Genomic DNA, 22,348 nt, shown 5'->3' on the forward strand with positions numbered 1-22,348 from the left:
TTTTATCTTTAATGGTTTTTATATAGTTTGAGGTACAACTGGCAGTGCCGATTTGTAAAGTATAAGACCAAACAGTTCACATCATTTACAAGGCACCAAATGATTTTATCAGGAAAAACAAGAAGTACAGGAACTCCTAAAAGAAACTGTGGTTTAACTTCAAACAAGGCTTTTGTGTTTTTTTTTTTTTTTGTTTATTAAAATAGTTGGTCAGCTGACAGAGGACAAAACAGGTTATGCAGCCTCACTGTGCAAGATAAACAGCCAAACCTCTCATATTATCAATAACAAAATATTCCCACACATTCCCACGGACCCCTCGTCCGCAAGGAGGAAAGATCAGCTGCCTTCATGCTGCTGCAATACTGAAATCTGTTTCACATTATCTCTTGTTATATACAAACACTGCACTTTCACTCATGTACATGGGGTATGAGTATATATTGCTTCTGGTTTATCTCATATCACTTCGCATCTTCTCTTTCATCTTTGCCTTCCCTCATTTCTTTCTCTTGATTCCTGTCTGTCCTGTCTCTCATTTAATCCTCCATTCCTCATTTTGCTAATCCTTTCTTTTGTACTTTCTTTTGTGCTGCTATGCTTTTTTACCTTACAGCCTATGGTCACAGTAAAAAATATAGATTTGTGTTTCAAATGTTTATATTAAAGGATCATTTCCATCCTGACATGCACTTCTTATGGCACCTTGTCTGTTTGCAAAGATCAAACAACTACCACAGTTCACTTCATTACAGTATTTTTATTTGTGGTGCATATGGTGCTCTTAGCTCGGGTGCAAGGTAAATTATTTAAATATCCAAAAAAGACCAGCAACACCGAGTTATGTTCCAAAAATAGTCAATTGTGTATTAAAAACGCATGAACATATATATATATATATATATATATATATAAAACAAATAAATAAAAACTCATAAAGTAGAACTTGCCCTTGATTACATTTAAAAAGGCATTGGCAACTAGAGGTTTAAAGATCCATTCTTGAAGCTGACCACTTCTACGGGGGAATGGGGGTGAATGATGTGGTAGAGGGCCTGCAAGACCCATCTTCTGTGTAGGTGTAGGGAACCCCTGTACTTTTTAGCAGGGTTACTTTAGGGCTTTATGCCAGGTAGCCATGTCATCTATTCCCCAAAAGTACTGGCCAAGTAAGGTCTGAGAGGTTATATGTGAAGGCCACTTATTATACAATACGCACCCCAAGAAAAGTAAGGAGTTTTTTTCTTTTTAATTATTCTTCACCAGTGGGAATGGGGTGTCATACTGCTTAAAAAGCATTTTTAAAAGAGAACTCTTTTGATTAGAACTAAATATTATCAAAATCTTTACAAAAGCTTTCCTTGTTTGATAACACTGTATAAATTTTTTTTTTTTTTTTTAATTAATTTTATCTTTTATGTCCTCTTATTTATGCTCCTTTGACCATGCTAATATAGAGCTAAAAACTTTGCTTTTAAGAATTTTGCAGATTACAAGAGTTGCAGGCTTCAGTTTTAAGTCACTGAGACGCAAAGCTCCATAGGTAACTGCACAGTGGAGCCATATACAATAAGTACGCTGTCATCATTTATTCAACATACATAGCATAACTTGTGTAGCACTATGAGATGTGGACCATGACAGGCCTTTCTTTTAGTGCACCTGCATATTTTTATTTTCATTTAGAATGTGAATGTCACTCATAGTTGTACAAACAGGCATTTGTAAATACAACCACTGGCCTTGTGCTCTGCTGCAAGAACATTATACTACGGTAAAATGAGGGAAGGCAGATCTGTAGTACTGTGATGTATTCTAATTATAAAGTTAATTAACTTAATAATCAGAGCCAGTCAGGGGAGTTCTAGGGCCTGTTTAAGATCGCTCACTCCAACAGTGGTGTATCGGAATGCTGTATGGGGCCATGTAAAAGTGGCCCCACTGGGGGATGCAAAGTACACAAGAAGAAATAGGGTGAGTCCGCGTGAGAGCTTACAGCAGGCCGGGACTGGCAATCTGTGTATTCTGGCAAATACCAGAGGGGCTGCTGTAAAATGCCATAAACAGTCACTATTTAGTGGGGTGGTGGTGGGCAGTTTGGGACTCTGTGTTCTAGAAATGCCAGGGCATTTTGAATCCCGGTCCTGGCCTGGCTTGCAGCCTCCAGTGTGTGAATCTGAATGATCAGGTAATCATTGTCTTTCTGTCTGTGTTTACAAGCTCTGGAATTATCCAGGAGCTGCTGGTCTTTGTTGTAAAGGAGAGAATTCTGAACATTTACACTAAGGAGAATGTAATGTCCCTGACCCAAGATTATATTTGGACAAATTATTTCATTATATATATTCACATAAAGGTGAAGTTCACATCTTTCAGATTAACACAAGCACATAAACAAAAGAATTAAATCTTTTACAGCATTTTCACTGTGACGTTAAATTTCTTTTAGTACAGGTATGGGACCTGTTATCCAAAATGCTCAGGACCTGGGGTTTTCCGAATAAGGGATCTGTCTGTAATTTGGATCTCCATAACTTATGTCTACTAAAAATCATTTAAATATTCAATAAACCCAATAGGATTGTTTTGCCCCCAATAAGGATTAATTATATCTTTGGGATCAAGTACAAGGTACTGTTTTATTACTACAGAGAAAAAGGATATCATTTTTAAAAATTAGAATTATTGGCTTATAATGGAGTCTATTGGAGATGGCCTTTCCATAATTCAGAACTTTCTGGATACCAGGTTTCCGGATAACGGATCCCATACCTGTACTACTCACCCATGATTTCTGATAATCATAGAAATCTACAGTGCTATGGTGGCAGCCCAATGAAGGAACACATTAAGAGTCTATTTCAGTTTGATAGCATTTAGTAACAAGGGCCTTGTCTCACATTCTTCCTTCCTTGCATTCTTATTTATTTTTTTATTACATGTCACTCTCCTTCTTAACAGGCATCTGTCTTCCTCCCACTTCCTTTCTTTCTCACTCCCCTATTTCACACACATATATATATATATATATACTTTTTGGATGTCCTTGATTTTGATGAGGTGACGCCTGACAAGTGTATCCTTATTGGTTACTTAGCTTATACTTCTTTTCCTCCTGATGTTTAACACACTTAGGACAGAAACACAGATGTCAAACTCATTTCCTTGCAGCTTGTGTTACCTATATGTGGAATATGTGCTGTGACACAGTTTGGAGACTGAGGACCTAATTTTATAACAGGAGTCAAGTGCAAAGGAAAAGTGCAATTTGCAGTGTTTTTTTACCATAATGCTGCACATTTTTTTAGGATTTCCACATCATGCACCCATTGCTAGAAGGAAGTGTTGCTAGCATGCAAGAACAAAAATTGGACCTGTTGGTAATGTTGATTGAAAATAAATGCACGCACACAGGGTGCCATGGTTGCCGGGGCGACTGCAGTGAGGGGGAAAGTGCCTGGAACTAGGGGTAGGAGAAAGAAGAGGTACCTGCCTGGCGCCCCCCCACCGTTGTGCCCTATGCAGGTGCCTCTTCTGCCTACCCCTAGTTCCGGCCCTGGTCCTGATATATTGTGTATAAGCAGACACAAAGTAAACTTGGTGGCTAGAAGTCTTATGTAAATAGATCCAATGGCTTGAGGTGCTTTAGCTAACATTTGTTGCTTTAGTTGCATCCTGTTTTTCAGGTTTGAATATTACATAGATATATGGTGTGCCGTGCAGTATTTTAACATAGAAGGCAATAGCTTAATGTCTTTTTACCAAATGAGATAATGCATGGCTACTTGTATTAGTACAGTGTTGTCCAAGGGCTGCTAAGACTGTCATTTTGTAGTCCGAAAGAAATGTTTCTGTGTTCTTAGTTACATTGGTGACCGCTTTAGAAGCTAGGCAAAATGTATTCAACCAAACATAACATTTTTGCTCAGCTGCTATCTTCTCAGGGCACAAATTAAAATGTGTTGCTGCTGGACAGGACACACTTGGAGCATACATGTTTGTTCTTTGCATGTTGTTGCTTTGAGATTTCTGCAGGCAGTGTTGCCATAAAGGAAATAAATATCTTGCATGTATCTAATAACTGCTGCCAGATGACACAGTGGTCCTCTTGTCATTGAAGTGGTTTTCTGTTTCAGCCCACATCTATAATAATGAGAGTTTGTTTACAAAGACAAAACAGTAAGTACATTCAGAGCAGTTGGATTGGAGGGCTATTAAGTACGCTCAGCTCCTTGTGGCTCATTTACTGAAGGATCACGATATAGCAGTTTGCATAGAGTTTGTCACTTTGCACCAAATTAGTAGGTTGTGCTTTTCCAGTAGACCCACAAATCATTTGCATTGGTTTAGTGCATGAATGGCAGAGGGGTGTTTAAAAGGTAAATTGGGGCATGCACTGAATCTGAGCTACATAGTAACATAGTGACATAGTAAGTTGGGTTGAAAAAAGACATACGTCCATCAAGTTCAACCATAATGCCTATATATAACCTGCCTAACTACTAGTTGATCCAGAGGAAGGCAAAAAACCCCATCTGAAGCCTCTCTAATTTGCCGCAGAGGGGAAAAAATTCCTTCCTGACTCCAAGATGGCAATCGGACCAGTCCCTGGATCAACTAGTACTAAGAGCTATCTCCCATAACCCTGTATTCCCTCACTTGCTAAGAATCCATCCAGCCCCTTCTTAAATTTATATAATGTATCAGCCAGCACGACTGATTCGGGAAGGGAATTCCAGAACTTCACAGCTCTCACTGTAAAAAATCCGAATATTTAAATGGAACCTCCCTTCTTCTAAACGAAGTGTGTGCCCTCGTGTCCGTTGGAAGGACCTACTGGTAAATAAAACATTAGAAAGGTTATTATATGATCCCCTTATATATTTATACATAGTTATCATGTCACCTCTTAAGCGCCTCTTCTCCAGTGTAAACAGACCCAACTTGGCCAGTCTTTCTTCATAACTGAGACTTTCCATACCCTTTACCAGCTTAGTTGCCCTTCTCTGGACCCTCTCTAACTCAATAATGTCCCGTTTGAGCACTGGAGACCAAAACTGAACAGCATATTCTAGATGGGGCCTTACCAGCACTCTGTAAAGGGGAAGAATAACCCCCTCCTCCCGTGAATCTATACCCCTTTTAATACAGCTCAAAACCTTGTTTGCCCTTGCAGCTGCTGCCTGGCATTGCTTGCTACAGCCAAGTTTATTATCTACAAGGACTCCAAGGTCCTTCTCCATTAGGGATTTGCCTAGTGCAGTCCCATTAAGGGTATATGGGGCTTGCATATTTTTACATCCCAGGTGCATGACCTTACATTTATCCACATTAAATCTCATCTGCCACTTAGCTGCCCAGATTGCCAGTTGGTCAAGATCCTGCTGCAGGGATGTCACATCCTGGATAGAATTGACTGGTCTGCAGAGTTTTGTGTCATCTGCAAACACTGATACATTACTTATAATACCCTCCCCTAAGTCATTTATGAACAAATTAAACAAAAGTGGACCCAGTACAGAACCCTGAGGGACCCCACTGAGAACCTTACTCCAAGTAGAGAATGTACCATTAACAACCACCCTCTGTACCCGATCCTGTAGCCAGTTTTCTATCCATGTGCAAACGACTTCACTAAGACCAATAGACCTTAGCTTAGAAAGCAGTCGTTTGTGGGGAACGGTATCAAATGCTTTGGCAAAATCCAAATAGATTATATCTACTGCATCCCCACTGTCCAGCTTCTTACTTACCTCATCATAAAAAGCAATTAAATTGGTCTGACATGACCTGTCCTTCATAAAGCCATGCTGATTACTGCACATAATGGCATTCTCCACTACATAATTTTGAATGTGATCCCTTAACAAGCCTTCAAATAACTTGCCCACCACGGATGTCAAACTTACAGGCCTATAATTGCCAGGCTGAGATCTTACTCCCTTTTTAAATATGGGAATGACATTCGCCTTCTTCCAATCCCTAGGTACCATACCTGATGAAAGAGAGTCTGAGAATATCAGAAACAAGGGCCACTGCAATTCTGCCCCTAGCTCTCTCAGTACCTGAGGGTGTATTCCATCTGGCCCAGGTGCCTTGTTTACATTTATCGTGTGTAACCCTTTAAGCACCATATCCTGTGCCAACCACTGTGTAGTTGGAGCTGAGGCAACAGTGCAGCTATTGGGTGGGACTTGGCCCACTGGCTCCTCTACTGTATACACAGAAGAAAAGAACTGGTTAAGCACATCTGCCTTTTCTGTATCCGCTGTAACCATATTGTTATTATAACTCAATGGGGCCACACCCTCAACCTGCATCTTTTTACTATTAATATACTTAAAAAACTAAGGAAAAAAAATAGTATAAACTATTCAGGATTAATGCAGGAAAATAATATTTTATGTAATTGGCTATTTTTTAAACATAATTAAATAATAATAATAATAAAAAGTTTGCTGCCCATTTGTTGGTAATGGTAAAAAAACACATGCTACATTGTGGGGTCATGTTTATGTAATGGATTTATCTCAAGCTAATGATGGAGAAAGCATGATCTTTTTTGGAGGATCATATGTACAGAGATGATAGGCAGTGGAGCATATGCTGTAGACAGGTGTTTTGCAGACCCATCAACAATGCACTGGCGTACAGTGCACTAAATAGAGACTGACAGAGGAAGTTCTAATGATATTTCTAATGTGCTTGTTATACTATGGAAATGATGGTTCCACCAAGCTGTACCACCTCACATGCTGATCATAGTTAAAACCCAGGCCTCAAGCTCTCATCTGTTCAGAACACCAAAGCACCAGGGCTATGTGCATGCTGTATGATTTTATAACATCTTAGATTGCATGGGAAAAATGGACGATCAGAACAATTGAACTGCATTCAATTGCAGTAGCTACACATATTGGGAGAAAAGGCTGCTCTGATGCCCTACCTCATAATGCAAGGGAAGGTTTTTTTTTATACATATGATCAGCATCTGTGAGCCCAAATTGCGGCATGACTGTTTTCATTCCCAACTGCATTAGTTTAGGTGTGTCTTTAAAGACCAAGTGATATTGGGGATTATAGGCAGATAGGGGATGTTCTTTTTGCCATAAAAACGATCAGCGCACCAGAGGTCACCCCTTCAGATTAGAGGAACGGAGCTTCCATTTGAAGCAGCGTAGGTGGTTTATCACGGTGAGGGCAGTAAGGTTGGGGGAATGCCCTTTCTAGAGATGTGGTAATGGCAGATTCTGTTAATGCCTTTAAGAGGGGCCTGGATAAATTATTGAACAAGCAGAATATCCGAGGCTATTGTGATACTAATATCTACAGTTAGTATTAGTGATTGTATATATAGTTTATGTATGTGAGTGTATAGATTGGTAAGTATAGGTTGTGTGTGCTGGGTTTACTTGGATGGGTTGAACTTGATGGACTCTGGTCTTTTTTCAACCCTATGTAACTACTGTATGGGGCACATTTACTAACCCACGAACGGGCCGAATGCGTCCGATTGCGTTTTTTTCGTAATGATCGGTATTTTGCGATTTTTTCGGAAAATTATCGCGACTTTTTAGTTAACAATACGATTTGCGCGAAAAAACGCGAGTTTTTCGTAGCCATTCCGAAAGTTGCGCAAAATCTGGCGATTTTTTCGTAGCGTTAAAACTTGCGCGAAAAGTCGCGATTTTTTCGTTGCATTAAAACTTGCGCGAAACATTGCGCCTTTTAAGTTTTAACGCTACGGAAAAGGCGCGACTTTTCGCACAAGTTTTACCGCCATGAAAAAATCGCCAGATTTTGCGCAACTTTTGGAATGGCTACGAAAAACTCGCGTTTTTTCGCGCAAATCGTATTGGTAACGAAAAAGTCGCGATAATTTCCGAAAAGTCGTAAAGTCGCCGAAAAAAATCGCAAAAAATACGAAAAAGTCGCAAAATGTTCGTTTTCCAATCGGAATTTTTCCAATTCGGTTGGAATTCGTGTCTTAGTAAATCAGCCCCTATATGTAACTATATTCACCAGGGGGTGCCAATTTATTAGGAACCCTTGGGCTAGCACTCTGATTTTATAAAAAATGCACCAGCATAAGAACAGTCCAGAACAGCTGCAAGGGGTTCCTGGAAAAGCAGCAAATATGGAGTTCAGCACTTAGAGGGAAAAAGCCAATCACTTTTTGCAGAAGTAAGTAATTATATTCACTTAGGGGAACCGAATGAATCAGCACCCCTAGTGCATAAGAATTTCTATGTCATATAACAGTGTCTGATACAATGTATAACTATTTATGTAGGTATTACTGTGGCACACAGAGATAGTGCACTTCACTGCATTTTTAGCTCAGGGATAATAAAAGTTATAACCAGCCAAATATAATTGTACTGTTTGCCTCTATGGACTAGGGCTGCTTTTTTATATTGGAAAAAAAATAACAGATGGGTATATGGGAACGAATTGTTGTAATCACAAATGTCTGGCCATCCTGTAGATTTATTTTTGGAACCCTGTCATTTTTATATACTGTTTTCTGACTTCCCGAACTTTCCTTCTGTGCTGATGTTTCTCAGGATAACTGGCTATTATCTTACTCCAAAGCAGGGATATTCAACTCCAGCCATATTGTTATTGGGCTCTGAGCGCAGGATTCTCCCAGGCTACCAACAATACACTCACTGTTTGCAGCGAACAGTAGAGATTTACTGCTTACGTAATCTGGGGAATATCAGGCAGAGCAAACAAAGTGCATTATAGATAGCTATCCCTGCACATACATTCACCGCTGTTTGTTTGGTGGTTTTGTGATAGTTGGATGCCAAATTGGCTCAGACCAGCAAATGCTATAGCCAACATTGCATACAATGAGTAGTTCTTTAAACATTCTATAATTGATTGCTGTGTATTTTGTTGTATTGCTTTGCATTTTTACCCCTTAAATTGTATGTAGTGTGGGGTTTCACCAAGGGTAAAGGGAAAGGGGTGTGAAAGAGGAAATTTAACTTTTAGAAATAGAATGTATTAAACAAAAATCTAACAGGTTAAATTCGCAGTAACCGACTATATCCATGATTTTAGGATCTGTCACTCTTCTATCCTGAGGCTCAGTTCACATTTAAGTTGTTGATAATAATTCCTAGATTATTTGTACAGAAACTGAGGAACCTTTTTCTGAGTAAGTGCTATTCTGTATTCAGAGATGTCTTCAGTCAACCATAATTAGTATTATAATAAATAATGAATGTAAGAAATTGGGTGGGGGATTAGAGAAACCTGAATCTGCACATCACACAGGCTTTTTCCGAATGGTGTCCCAAATACTGGACAAAAAAGAAAGTTTACCCAGCACACGCTTACCTCCTCCAACAGTTCTTACTCAGCCCAGAGAGTCGGCACTCCCAGCACAGTCCAGCAAAAAATAGTTGACCGGCACAACGAGTGTAAACACGCAGGTGCTAAGCCTTGCTTGCATTACACTTGTTGTGCTGGTCAACTATTTTTTGCTGGACTGTCTCAAATACTGGATCCACACCCTCAGCTAATAGTGGTTATTGCCATACCTATGGTCATCCTGAAGGAGTACTTAAAAACAAAACTATAACATCTTTAAATCTCACCATACCTAATATATATTTTGTAATGTTCTTGTAATGGTCTTGTAGCAGGATAGCATATATAGAAATAGTAAATGGAATGACACAAAACAATTTAGAAGCCCATTCTTATTTCTCAGTTCTTCTTTTCTCTGATCCATGGGTATCTAGACACACCTGGCTAAATAGTGCTGAAAAAAAACATATATATATACATGTCTATGAAGATTTTCATTCATCCAGGTCATGGTATATCTAGTATAAATAAATTTGAAGCAACTGGACTTGTTTAGTAATCATTGAAGACGTTTCACTACTCATCCGAGCAGCTTCTTCAGTCCATACCATACCAGTCAGTTGAACTGAAGAAGCTGCTCGGATGAGTAGTGAAACGTCTTCAATGATTACTAAACAAGTCCAGTTGCTTCAAATTTATTTATACTAGATATATATATATACACTATTGTACAATGTATATATTGTACACTAGCTAAATTGAAAAACTGGCCTGGCACTTCCATTTTTGTCCTTTAAAACACAGCTGATATGGATGCAAAAGTATTATTTATAAAATGTGGTTTGTGCCTGACTGTGAATAGTGTGCCAAGTAATGTAAAAGTGGATTGTGCTTGGCTGAATAGTGTGCCATGTCCCACACTTGTGGGAGTTGGGCACAAATGTAAAAAACATGCATCTAGAGCCCTGTACCTAACACCTGCATTATCCAGGCATAAGTGCTAAAGTATGGCATGCTAAGGTGCACAGTCAGCTTCTCTTTTAGACACTATAAAACATTTTGGTTTCTCACCTCCCATTGTACAAGGTGATAGAAAACCTCCAGTTTTCACAGGTTCGCAACCACAGTAAAACTGTGAAGGATTAGTAAAATAAAATGGCTGAGGTGTGGGAAAATGTGTTACTAGCAGCACCTGTGTCACAGAGAAGCTTGCACCTATGCTAGCACTTTTGCTTTCACCAGGGGAAAACCACAGTTCTGCTCAAAAGAAATAGAATTTTGTCTTTCCTGTTGCTCTTAAGGCATTAATTCTCTTTTTAAACAAAGTTTCTGCTTTAAGGGGATATGGACCCAAAAGTCAATGTGCTCCTCTAAAAACCTTGTTGTTTTTATTGATTATTTCATTTTCTTACTTTAAGTAAGAAAAATGTAATCTATTTAAAGGGGGCCTGTCACACTAAGAAATAATTCTAAATTCTTTTCTATTGTGTTTGTCAAGTAAATTAAACTACACTTACACTATAAATATTATTTAAATCTTGTTTCCTTCAATCACAATCACAGCATGCAGGCAGCTGCCATTTTGTGGACACTGTTAGTAAGGCAAGCTTTAGATCATGCCAAAATCTTTTTTATGTGCCAGAATTTATTATGCCATTATGCACATGCCCATGTACTGGCTACAAAATTAAATGGCGATGAAGGAGGGGGAAAGTGAGGATTGCAGTGACATCTGATAAAGTGCTGGATTGAAAGTGAAAGTAATTTTTTACCCTGCCTCTATGCCTAATAAGGCATAGGAGGCACTATATGATTGACAGCTGGGATATTTAAATAGAATAGAATAGAATATATCTTTATTGTCATTGTCACATAGTAACAACGAGATTTACAAGAAGCAAGCAACAAACTCAAAGCAGTGGCATAATAATAGAAAAAAATCATTATACTGTTTCATATTTAAAGCCATTATTGCCCTTGGATAAAAACTGTCTCTCAAACGATTTGTACTGGCTTTCATTGCTCTATATCTTCTCCCCGATGGCAAGAGCTGGAAGAGACAGTGACCAGGATGGGTCGGATCTTGTGCAATGCCCAGAGCTTTTTTCTGACAACGGGAGGTGTAGATGTGTTCCAGGGTTGGAAGCAGACAATCATTATTTTCTCTGCAGATCTAACAACCCTCTGAAGTGCCTTAGCATCTTTAGAGGTGCAGGCACCAAACCACACACAAAGTCCATACGTAAGTATGCTTTCGATGGAACAGTGATAGAAGGCACGAAGCAGATTTTTAGGTAGATGGTAAATAGCTTTATAATAGGTATGGATGTGTTTGTAAAAATGACATTTGGATTTCATACTTAAATTTAAAAGGACTTTCAGTATACTTTGTTTGTGGGTGACCGGTACCCTTTAATTTTTCTTGCTCTAAAAATCAACTAATAGAAGAGGTCATCAAAATGTATTTCTTGGTGTTAATCTGCTCACAGTAGTGGAAATGCCATTGAAGTAATGAAAATGTTACAACATCAGCATCATTTGCTTTCATTTCCCCAATTACTTTGACAACTGTTTTACCTTTCCCTGCCAGATATCTTTTGCAGCAATAGAAGCAGGCAAGAACAGCATAAATGGAAACAGTAATAATAATTATTATAATTATAATTATTGTGCTTCATATCTAGCCTATATACTATATATGTGTGATTTCCTGTCTCTGCACCATCTTTGTTTCACTTAGATATATGTATTGCACCTGAGGTATCGATGTGTAAACTATCACATGATGCAGAAGGTTGTCAGAGAGTATTAAAATATACCCTAATTTGGCTGTTTAAGCCAAGTGGGTGGCAGAATTTGCTGCCAGGTGATTTGCACAGCGGCACACGTACCAGGATATATGTTTTGTTACTAGCCAGGTACAGTGTAGGTTTATTAGTGCTGCCGCTTCTGCTGATGAACATCAGTTGCATATCAAGTGCAATCTCTGATATAAAAATACTGCATCTCTTCTTAACTAAGGTTTATAATAGTACTTTTGTCTTAAGAATGCAAATACAAGGCAACATGAGCACAGGCTGACCCTTGTGACACAGAAACCTGCTTGTGTTGATTACATAGAAAAGTGTCTGTTTAGCCTATGACACCAGTGATTTTTTTATTTTTAGCAACAGTTCCTCAGATCTCTCAAGAGTGAGTGTAAGCTGACATTCACCATTAATGGAAAATATACAGATATTTTTTTCTGCTTTGTGGGTTATGGTCCTGTAAGGCAGATATCTCATAATGGTAATTGTACCATTGTACTTGTATGATAAATTTAATCATTTAACAACATTCAGTAGCTTCCAGCTTTGCCAGATTGTCAGCTAGGAATGTCCTGAGGACTCTTTACCTGTCATGCCCTGGAATATCATTAGAACAGCACTTTGTAGAAGGTGTTCTTTTATATTCAGTAGGTGTGTAACACATATGAAATAAACAAGTAGGAAGAAAATATATAACCATAGAATAGGCAGAACAATAGAATGCAGATATAGAAATATATAGATATAGATATGTGCTAATATTAAAGTATATTTTCCTTCATATACATCTGATCTTATCTGTAGTATGTGTATTTGTGTATTTGATAAATGATACATTTCTTACTTAGCCTAGGTAAGGTAGTTATTATTCTATGTTATTTCGAGCCATTTATTGTAATTTTTTTAAATGAAGTAGTGACCATGGGTCTTGGAAATAAGTGCTGATTTAGCAGGACAGAACATATTGTGCCATCGTGTCCTCTTTTTTTTGTTTTACCTGCCATGAGATCATGGTTAAATATAGCCGTTGGTTGGGAATTTCTGCAACCCTTTCAGTATTAGCCTGTGCAAACTATAATCCATTGCCGCTTCTGTGAAGTGTTCCTTGTGAAAAGGTACAGAGAGCTATGCAACATTATCCCACATTAATCCTCTTCTTTGCAGAAGGCAGCAACCCCCTTGGCACTCAAAGGATTAATGAAATGTCAGGAATGGTATCTTGTCCCCTCATTAATTAATTTCCCGTCACTGAGCCATGTTCTGGGAAAACCCGTAGTAGCCATGCCAAGGGCACCACACGCAAACTGGAAAATGAAAAGATTCCAGAGTGAGCTCTTCTCCATAGCGCACACTTCTCATATTATCCTGCTTTTTTATCTATTCATAGCATATTGTTCTCTGAATGATAACACAGGGAGGCCCCTAGCTGGTGAAGGATTCACTATTACAGCAATGCACTACTGGTACGTATCAGTAAATTAGAGTGGTTAGTTGCTAACCTAACTCTGCCAATAGGGGAAAGCACATCAGCTGATTAGTTAACAAGTTTCTCATTCTAATACTTGTATATATACTTGTATATATTTTGTGCAGGGCATTCATTTAGTCTGTATAGTGGAATATGTCATAAACGGACTCAAAATTGAATAAACCTGTATAACAACTCTGCATTTTGATTGTAAATATTCTGTTTCTCTGCCAATCCCATCTGTGGTATTATTGGCAGTTAGCAGCCACTCTTTTAATCTTTTTGACAGGTGTCATGTATCTAGATGACTATATATCATGCTTATTATCTCACTGAGAAGTCAGTGAACCCCTAAAATCCGCTGTAGGGGTTGTTTCTCTTGTTCTGATGGAGGGCTTGTCACCTTGGCCCTATAGTCTTTTATAAAGCTCTGTTTTGTGTTTTGTGTTGCTGTGGCTGATAGTCTCAGCAAGGATTGTGGGGATTTTTAGGAGACAAGATGAGTTCAATCTGATACATTTAGGAAAGTCACTCTAGTGTAGTTATATATTGGTACAGGAGTATTGTTATTATGGAAAAATGAACATATGAGAGGTACATTATCTCAACAGAAACTCGTCACCAAAAACAATGTGCCAGGAAAACTGAAAAAATAAACAAAGAGTGGAAGGGAGGGGATACTAGGAGTGACGAGGGCCCTGCTTCCTGTCTACAAACTCTACAGAGTAACCCATTTTTTGCTGGAGCAGCTGCTCTCTGACGGATGAACAGTACAGCTTATGTAGCCAGCAGAGATGCGGCTAAACTAGTAGTTAAATGTGCTTTGCCTCTTTAATATTAAAGAGTGTGTTTAAATATAAAATATTCAGTTGAGATCAAGTTTGTAGGAGCACCCTGGTTTTTACTGTGCAGATTTTGCTACCAAGTTTATATGAGAAATGGAATACATAGTACTACCACTTTTATCTTGTTTTATTCATTGGGACTGAGAGCCCAAAGGAACATCCAACATTTCAATTCCCACAGAATATATATGTCACCCCTGGCATGCCATTTTGCTTGGTCCTCATTAAACAAACAAGATAGGACAGGCTAGTGGGCACAAGGCACCCAGGAGCTCTGTATCATCTGAAGGAGTACAGGGCTGTTTTGCTCTGGTAGAGAATGTAGCTATTGCCCTGGATGCAAGTGTTCTGCTCCTGAGAAAAGTACATGATCCCCTTTATGATACATCTTGTACATCTTCAGGCAGATTTCTGTATGTGTGCAAGTTACTATGCTTTGTATAAAGTGTTCAGTTTAAATCTTGTAGCCACCCTGACTTATACCATTACCTGACAGCTTGTCTATGCTTTTCAATTGTCTTTACTGGGTGTTCTGATCACTGTGTAACTATTGTTCTTATTGAGAAAGGCGTATGACCTAATTTAGTCTTTTTGCTGATTTTTGTCTCTCTGCATTCAGACTGTGCCTTTGTCTGTTTCTTCTTTTCAGAGACACACGTATATTGTTATTTTCTGTACTTTCTAGTCTATATATATCCCATGCACAAATCTAGCTATCCCTTCGGTTTTGCAGATTTGTCTCGTCATTGGGAGCATGCAAATTATTTTATCTAAAATGTTTGGTATATTTCTTTACCTGCTAGTTGTGGTGTACTGTACAATTTTTTCCCACACTGTACCTCAATCCTTTTGCCAAAGACAAGTCTGCCTCTTTAGTTCTCATGTTGGCTAATTATCCTTCTTCTCAGTTTGGCCTGGCCCTTTACATCATAGAGAAAGAACAGAGAATAATAATAATACAAAGTTACTTGCTATTCACAATTTACTGCTATTATCGATGCCCACAGTGGAACACAACAGCATGTCCATATTCAGTGAAAGATGAGCGCTCAGCTTTGAGGAAGTCCATCCAAGCCATGGCTGTAACAAGTGAAAGCGTTTATGCATTACTGCTAAATGTAAAAACAGCACTGTGCCTAAATATAACAGCACACTAATCCATGGTTGTACAATAGCAGCAATTCTAAACCTACAGCTGTTTCGCATGGCTCTGCTTCTTTAAAACATATTGATCAGTGGATAGTAGTACTCACCACTCCACTGATACTGAAAAAAGTCTGACCTTTTAATAGGTTCTATAAATGTTGCAGAATCAGCTTTAGACCCAAAAATATGTTTAGAACAGGTTAACTTGTTTTAATTACAGTGCAAAAAAAACAATGTTCACATAATAAACAGGGCCATGGAGACCCACCCTAAACAGTACTGGCGCCCAGGCTTTTTTTTGTCCTGAGCAATGGGGTTATATAATAGAAGGTGCAAGTGTAAATTCAGATTTATTTTTTTTAAGCAAAAAAAAAAGTTACAACTTTTCCAAGATTTATTATGTGACAAAACTGTGACAATACTGAATCCAGAAATACTGTTGAGATCCTGTAGAAGCTGAAAAAGTCGCAGTTTTCATGTCTTTTCCAGGACTTTTTCTCGCACATGCTTTTTCAGTTCAGATTTTTTGATGTCTGACACTCAAAGTTTATTTGAAGTTAAAATAAAAAAAAATTTTTTTTTTTAGTAAATCTGCCTCTTAGGGAATTATGAGAAGCAATAGGTAGTGATTTCAAATGTTTAACATCTGTGTAACCTTCTAAAATAGGGTGTTTTTAAGCGCACCCACCATCAAGTTAGCCAACGTCAGACTGGGCCACCGGGTTACTGAGAAAAAACCCGGTGGCCCTCGGCATCCCTGATCTGATCGCCCCCAGGGTGCTCCCGCAATCGCCTTCTCCCTCCCTCGACGTGCCGCAGGTAAGTTTGTTTTAGGAGCACTCGGGGGAAGGGGTCTGTGGGTGTTGGGGGCCTCTGTGGGGGTGAAAGGCGATGGGGGCCCCGGAGGGAGAAGCCCCGGTGGGTCCTGCACCCCCAGTCCAACCCTGAGTTAGCCAGATATAGTGAGTGGAGCCTCTTATTAAAATCAGGAAACTAGTTTTACCAAGGGATAGTGTCCCGAGCAGAACACAGATATACAATTCAGTTACTGTATAACTGTTGGGGTGCTTTATGTTAATTTTCAAAAGGGGCTGGAGGGAATAATTTTATACCCAAAAATAATATGTTCTGAGTGCTTTGTTTTGCCCATTATATCCAATTTCCACAATATACTTTGAACAGTTAATTATGTATTACTAGGGGTGAAAATGGCCTGATTTACTAAAATGTCTGTTACACTACACCAGTGTAGTAACCAGTAGCAACCAATCAGACCTTTGCTTTCAACTTGAATAAGCCTGTTCAAAGCTAAAGGCCGAATTTTTGATGCTAGCAGCTGCACTTGTGCAATTTAACACCTATGGGCCCTATAGTTCAGATATCATTAAAATAAACAGAGTTACTTGGGCAAACGTTGGTCTATGTATTTATGCCCTGATCTTGCCAATTTGTTTGCATAACAGATCAAGGTTCTCTGCCTTTTATTCAGCACTTGGTTTTTGCTAAAATCCACTTGCAGGTGTTCTTGGGACAATTTAATAGAGGAAATGCAAACAATTTTTACCTTCCTGCTTAATCTTCATCAACAACACACATATCCAACATAATCTCTCTCTTGGTTGCAGCATCTGATGGCTGCTTTTATTAGATAGAGCAGGGATCCCCAACCTTTTATACCCGTGAGCCACATTCAAATGGAAAAAGTGTTGGGGAGCAACACAAGCATGGAAAAGGTTCCTGGGGGTGTCAACAAGAGCTATAATTGGCTATTTGGTAGCCCCTATGTGGACTGGCAGCCTATAGAAGGCTCTGTTTAGCTTTAAACTGGGTTTTTATGCAACCTAAATTTGCCTCCAAGCCAGAAATTCAAAAATGAGCACCTGCTTTGAGGCCACTGGGAGCAACATCCAAGGGGTTGGTGAGCAGCATGTTGCTCACGAACCAATGTTTGGGGATCACTGAGATAGAGTAACACCCAAAACTTGTATCCTCCACATATATTCTTATAGATAGAATGCAGGGTATCCAATTGGGTCAATGCATTAGAACCAAACATTGAGAAGTACCAAAAGACTTCATTAAAGGGGTGGTTCACCTTTTTGTTAACTTTAATATGTTATAGAATGGCCAATTCTAAGAAACTTTTCAATTGTTTTTCATTTCTTATTTTTATCACTTCTGAATTATTTGCTTTCCTCTTCATAATCTTTCCAGCTTTCCAACAGTCATAAAACGGTTGTTTTTTTAAGCTACAATTTCACTGTTAGTCTTTTTACTTATCTTTCTATTCAGACCCTCTCCTATTCATATTTCAGTTTCTCATTCAAACCACTGCTGGCTGGTTACTAGGGTAATTTGGACCTTAGCAATCCTATAGCTGCTACAATTCTAAACTGAAGAGTTGCTGAATGAAAAGTTAAAAAAATTCAAAAACCACAAATAATAAAAATCTGTCTGTCATCTATCTGTTACAGATTCTTAAAGTCTTAATTATAGGTTTCCATGTAAGAATAAGAGTAGCCCATATAGACCTGGTTTTTTTTAACAGATTTACAAGCAGAAATATGTATTTTTTCCTTTTACCCTATTCAATGTACCTGCCCTGAGTTCATGTAATAAAAAAGTACATGTACTTGAGCCCATTTTCTTTTGTAGAGCTGAGGGACCAGCTTTTTTGCTAAATTCGTCACATGATTTACTCTTCTCCTGAATAGCTTTAGCACACTATAAATTTGAAGCTTGTAAAGATCACCGTTTAGACAAGAAATAGAGCCTAATTCTTGTCCCCTTATTATGTAAGGTGGTCACATTCACAGCACAAATTGGATTGAATGGCTTGGTCATGAGACAGGAAATCTGCAGAGTGAATCCGTACTTGAACACATTGTAGCGCACAATAAGGCTGGGTTAAGGTGAAGTGTTAAAAACCCTACAGAAATCATCCCTACATTGTGCCTAGCATTGCAGCATAGTACGCTAGTTCAGCAAGATGATTTGTTTGTTCTTGTTTGCACAGCCTCACAACTCCAGTGGCACTGGGCTATTCTCCACTCTTTTGTGACATTTCTTGCAGCATAAATAGTTTTCTATTCTTCTGAAAAGAGAAATTGGGAGGATTTCAGGATGAAAAGATGCCACAAGGCAAAAGTCTGTTTGCCGTTTATTTAAATGTGTGTAACCATAAGAATCACCATTTGTCATGGCATAACTACGCTTGTGGTAGCCAGTAATGCTGATATTATAACGTTTCAGTTGCTACAGAATTGCTGAATGTTATTGATGTGCCGAATCCAGGATTTGCTTTGGGATGCTCAGTGTACCCAAATCACGTAATTTATAGCTCTGAGTGCGATCATTTTTTAGGCACAATTAATATAATTTTTTACATTTGTATATGCTTATTAGGGTTCAGATATTGGGGGGATTCACACAAATCCTTTATTGAGCATTCAGTATTTGGGCAGATGCAAACATGATGGGTTTGGTGCATCGTAACTAATGTAGAGCAAGATGGTATATATGTAATATTTATCATACAGAAAAAAATGTATGCAATTGAAATTTACCATGGCAGGACAAAGGACAAGCTCAGGTAGGTTCTGGTTGGGTGGCACCAATCACAATACAGTTATAGAACCCATTATCCAGAATGCTCGGGACTAAGGGTATTCCGGATAAGGAGTCTTTCTGTAATTTGGATCTCCATATCTTAAGTCTACTAAAAAATCAATAAAACATTAATTAAATGCAATAGGAAAGCTTTGCATTCAATTAGGATTAATTATATCTTAGTTGGGATCAAATACAAGGTACTGTTTTATTATTACAGAGAAAAAGGAAATCAGGTTTAAAAATCTGAATTATTTGATTAAAATGGAGTCTATGGGAGAAAGGCTTTCCGTAATTCAGAGCTTTCTGGATAGCAGGATTCCAGATAACTGATCCCATACATGTACTAAAGATGTGGATAAAGCATAAAGTGCTTAATAACTCACCTTAATTTCATCAAACCAAATGGAAGTAAACAGAATAACCAAATTTTAGTTTGATACTATTATTGCTTAAAATTACAGAAATCTTATTGCTGTCTGGTGCTAGTGATGATTGCCCCCACAAGTAGCAGTGTTACTAAAAGAAATGTACTATATAGGAAGTTTTGGCATTGATCACCTTAGACTGTATCAGTATTACATCTAACATTTGCGCTATTCTAACACTCCGTGCTCTGTCTGTGCAGGTTTTTAACTTCCAGTTGGAACAGGAGCACATGGATTGTATAACTTCCCTGAACAGTAACCGCAAACTCATCCATTTGACCTACCCACTGTGGAGAGGCTGAATCCAGACATGCTGAGCCCTGCAGTCGCTGCACATTTCAACCATTGGCTGCCTGTTTGGTCAGCAAAGCACTGGCAAACAATGCATTTTGGTCCCACAAAAGGATGAACAGTGTACCAAGTGCCTTATGAATAAAAGCTGTGTATGGAGTGTTGGTGGAATAGCAATTATCCTATGGTATCAAAGCCTTTTAGGTAGTGATAAACCTAAACTGCATTGCTATATACTTGAACTAAAAATGTGCTGATTAAAACTACTTTCTTAAATTTACTGGAATGGCTGAATTCTGAAATAAGTATTTTACTGAAAGCAATTTTATACTTAGTATTTTTAAAAAGTCTATGCTCATTGGCATTAGTGGTACCATTCTCACAGTTTCTTAAATGTTCCATTTTATCATGATATTACACTTATTGTCACACAATGAAATAACAATGTAACATGAAATAAATGGGAATGTGTCCTTCACTGACCATCTTGTGCATTTTGTCTACTTGAGCCTCCACTGCTGTTTGTATATGGGAATCAAATGACAGGCTGTCTAAATGAAAGACTGCTGGTGGGTATATGAAAATGCAGGCTAATTACATATATTTGTAAGATGTTTAAAATTATTCACCCTTTTCAGGCTAAATCACTAATTAAGTAGTTTGCTTCGATAAAAGTAAACATATTTGTAATGTACATCCGTTAGCAGAAATATAAAGTGGCAAGGATATTCACCTGCTAATGTTGCCTGGCCCCTAACACTTATGGGATGAGAGGACCTTCTCACAGATGGGTCGCCGACCCCCTTACCCTCATAGCTGACGGCACCTAAATGACATTAAGGAACTTTAGCGCATGCATCTGTTTGCGTGACACTACTTCAATGCTGCTTTCTGGTTGGTTGGAGGTGGGCTATGACGCTGTGATGTTATCAGAATATAGTAAACTATAGTACACTATGGCAAAAATACATTTGGGCATTGATAGGAACACTTTTATGAATAAACAGAGAGGGAAGGCAGCGTTACCAAAATGAATTACAATTCTCTTTTTTAGTAGTAAATTTACAATATATGGAATAGACCCCATGCCATGTAAATAGCAAGGTTGGATGCTACCTTAGACATAATAGTCTGTAACAGGCAGATATGAAAACAGGAAGGGAAAATGTGTGTTAAACAGATGTGAGCAGTGTATGAATAGCTCAGTGTATCTGTGCAACGGTGAGCTTACCAGCCTTTATTGGCTTCAATAACTTATTCTATGAAAGGCAATATCCGGTTGAGAATATTGTAGAATATTTTGTTACCTAATTGTTTTTGGTTAGTGGAAGAGAGAGAGAGACGAAGCGCTTGATATCACCCCAAATTCAAAGTGAATGGGAATCATCTGCATGCCCCTGGGGCTGTAATGTGACAGACACTTGTTGCAAAAAATGCCTTTACACTTAAAGCTACAGGTGTTTTTTTTTTTTGCAAATACTATTTGCAAACCAGGGTACCGGTATGGGATCCATTATCCGGAAACCTGTTATCCAAAACGCTCTAAATTATGGGAAGGCCATCTCTTATAGACTCCATTATAATTAAATCATTTAAATGTTTTCCCTTTTTTTCTATAATAGTAAATAGTACTTGCTTCCAACTAAGATATAATAAATCCTTATTGGAAACAAAACAATCCCATTGAGTTTATTAACGGTAAATTATTATTAATTAGACCTAAGGTATGGTGATCCAAATTATGGAAAAACCCCTTATCTGGAAAACCCCAGGTCCTGGGCATTCTGGATAATAGGTCCCATACTTGTACTGATTATAATCAATAGCCAGGTAATAACCAATTTATTTTATATTTTATTCTTTCAAACAATACCCAGTTACTATAGGTTGCTATGGGATACCAGAACCGGAACATGTTTTATACCTTTTATTAAGTGACCCCCTGCATGTTTTCCTTTAACAGCAACATCTACATTATAGCTGTGTGTGTACAGATGCAGGTCTGGCCCCATGATCTGGCAGAATAGATCATATGTAAAAGAAATAACAGAAACAGCTATGCACAGAAAATATATGTAAGTGTGTATGTATATATATATACATATATATATAAAATAAATCACATGACCACCTAAGGGTAAAATTAAATGTAATGTGCACACTGACTTCTTTAACCTCATTTCACTTGGATTGAATATGCAGATTTTAGGATCTGGTACTGCATGAAGCAATCATATATAAGCCCTTAGGTGTTTTAAAACATTAAGGACTACTGCACATTGCAAATCATTGATTGCCAGTGAAAGGAAGCATGACCCATAGCACTGCACCTACTATCAGGCACCACCATTTTAAACTCAAGATTGCATTGCAAATTGATAACCTCTCCATTGTGTCACCTGTGGCATCACCTGTGGCATTAGCAGTTAG

The 22,348-nt window shown here is 38.3% G+C and overlaps 1 protein-coding gene across 2 annotated transcripts in view; it reads left to right on the forward strand.

Annotated features, from left to right (window-relative positions):
- LOC548351 (uncharacterized loc548351) overlaps positions 1–20,401 on the forward strand; it is a 66,756-nt gene extending 46,355 nt beyond the window's left edge. The window contains exon 7 of one of the 2 annotated variants that reach the window (XM_031900061.1): positions 19,828–20,401. In XM_031900061.1, coding sequence (XP_031755921.1) covers positions 19,828–19,929 — 102 coding nt within the window. In that variant the 3' untranslated portion in view covers positions 19,930–20,401. 2 annotated transcript variants of the gene reach the window in all.
- The last annotated feature ends 1,947 nt before the right edge of the window (positions 20,402–22,348 follow it).

This window comes from Xenopus tropicalis, chromosome 4 (assembly GCF_000004195.4).
Source record: "Xenopus tropicalis strain Nigerian chromosome 4, UCB_Xtro_10.0, whole genome shotgun sequence".
Classification (NCBI taxonomy): domain Eukaryota; kingdom Metazoa; phylum Chordata; class Amphibia; order Anura; family Pipidae; genus Xenopus; species Xenopus tropicalis.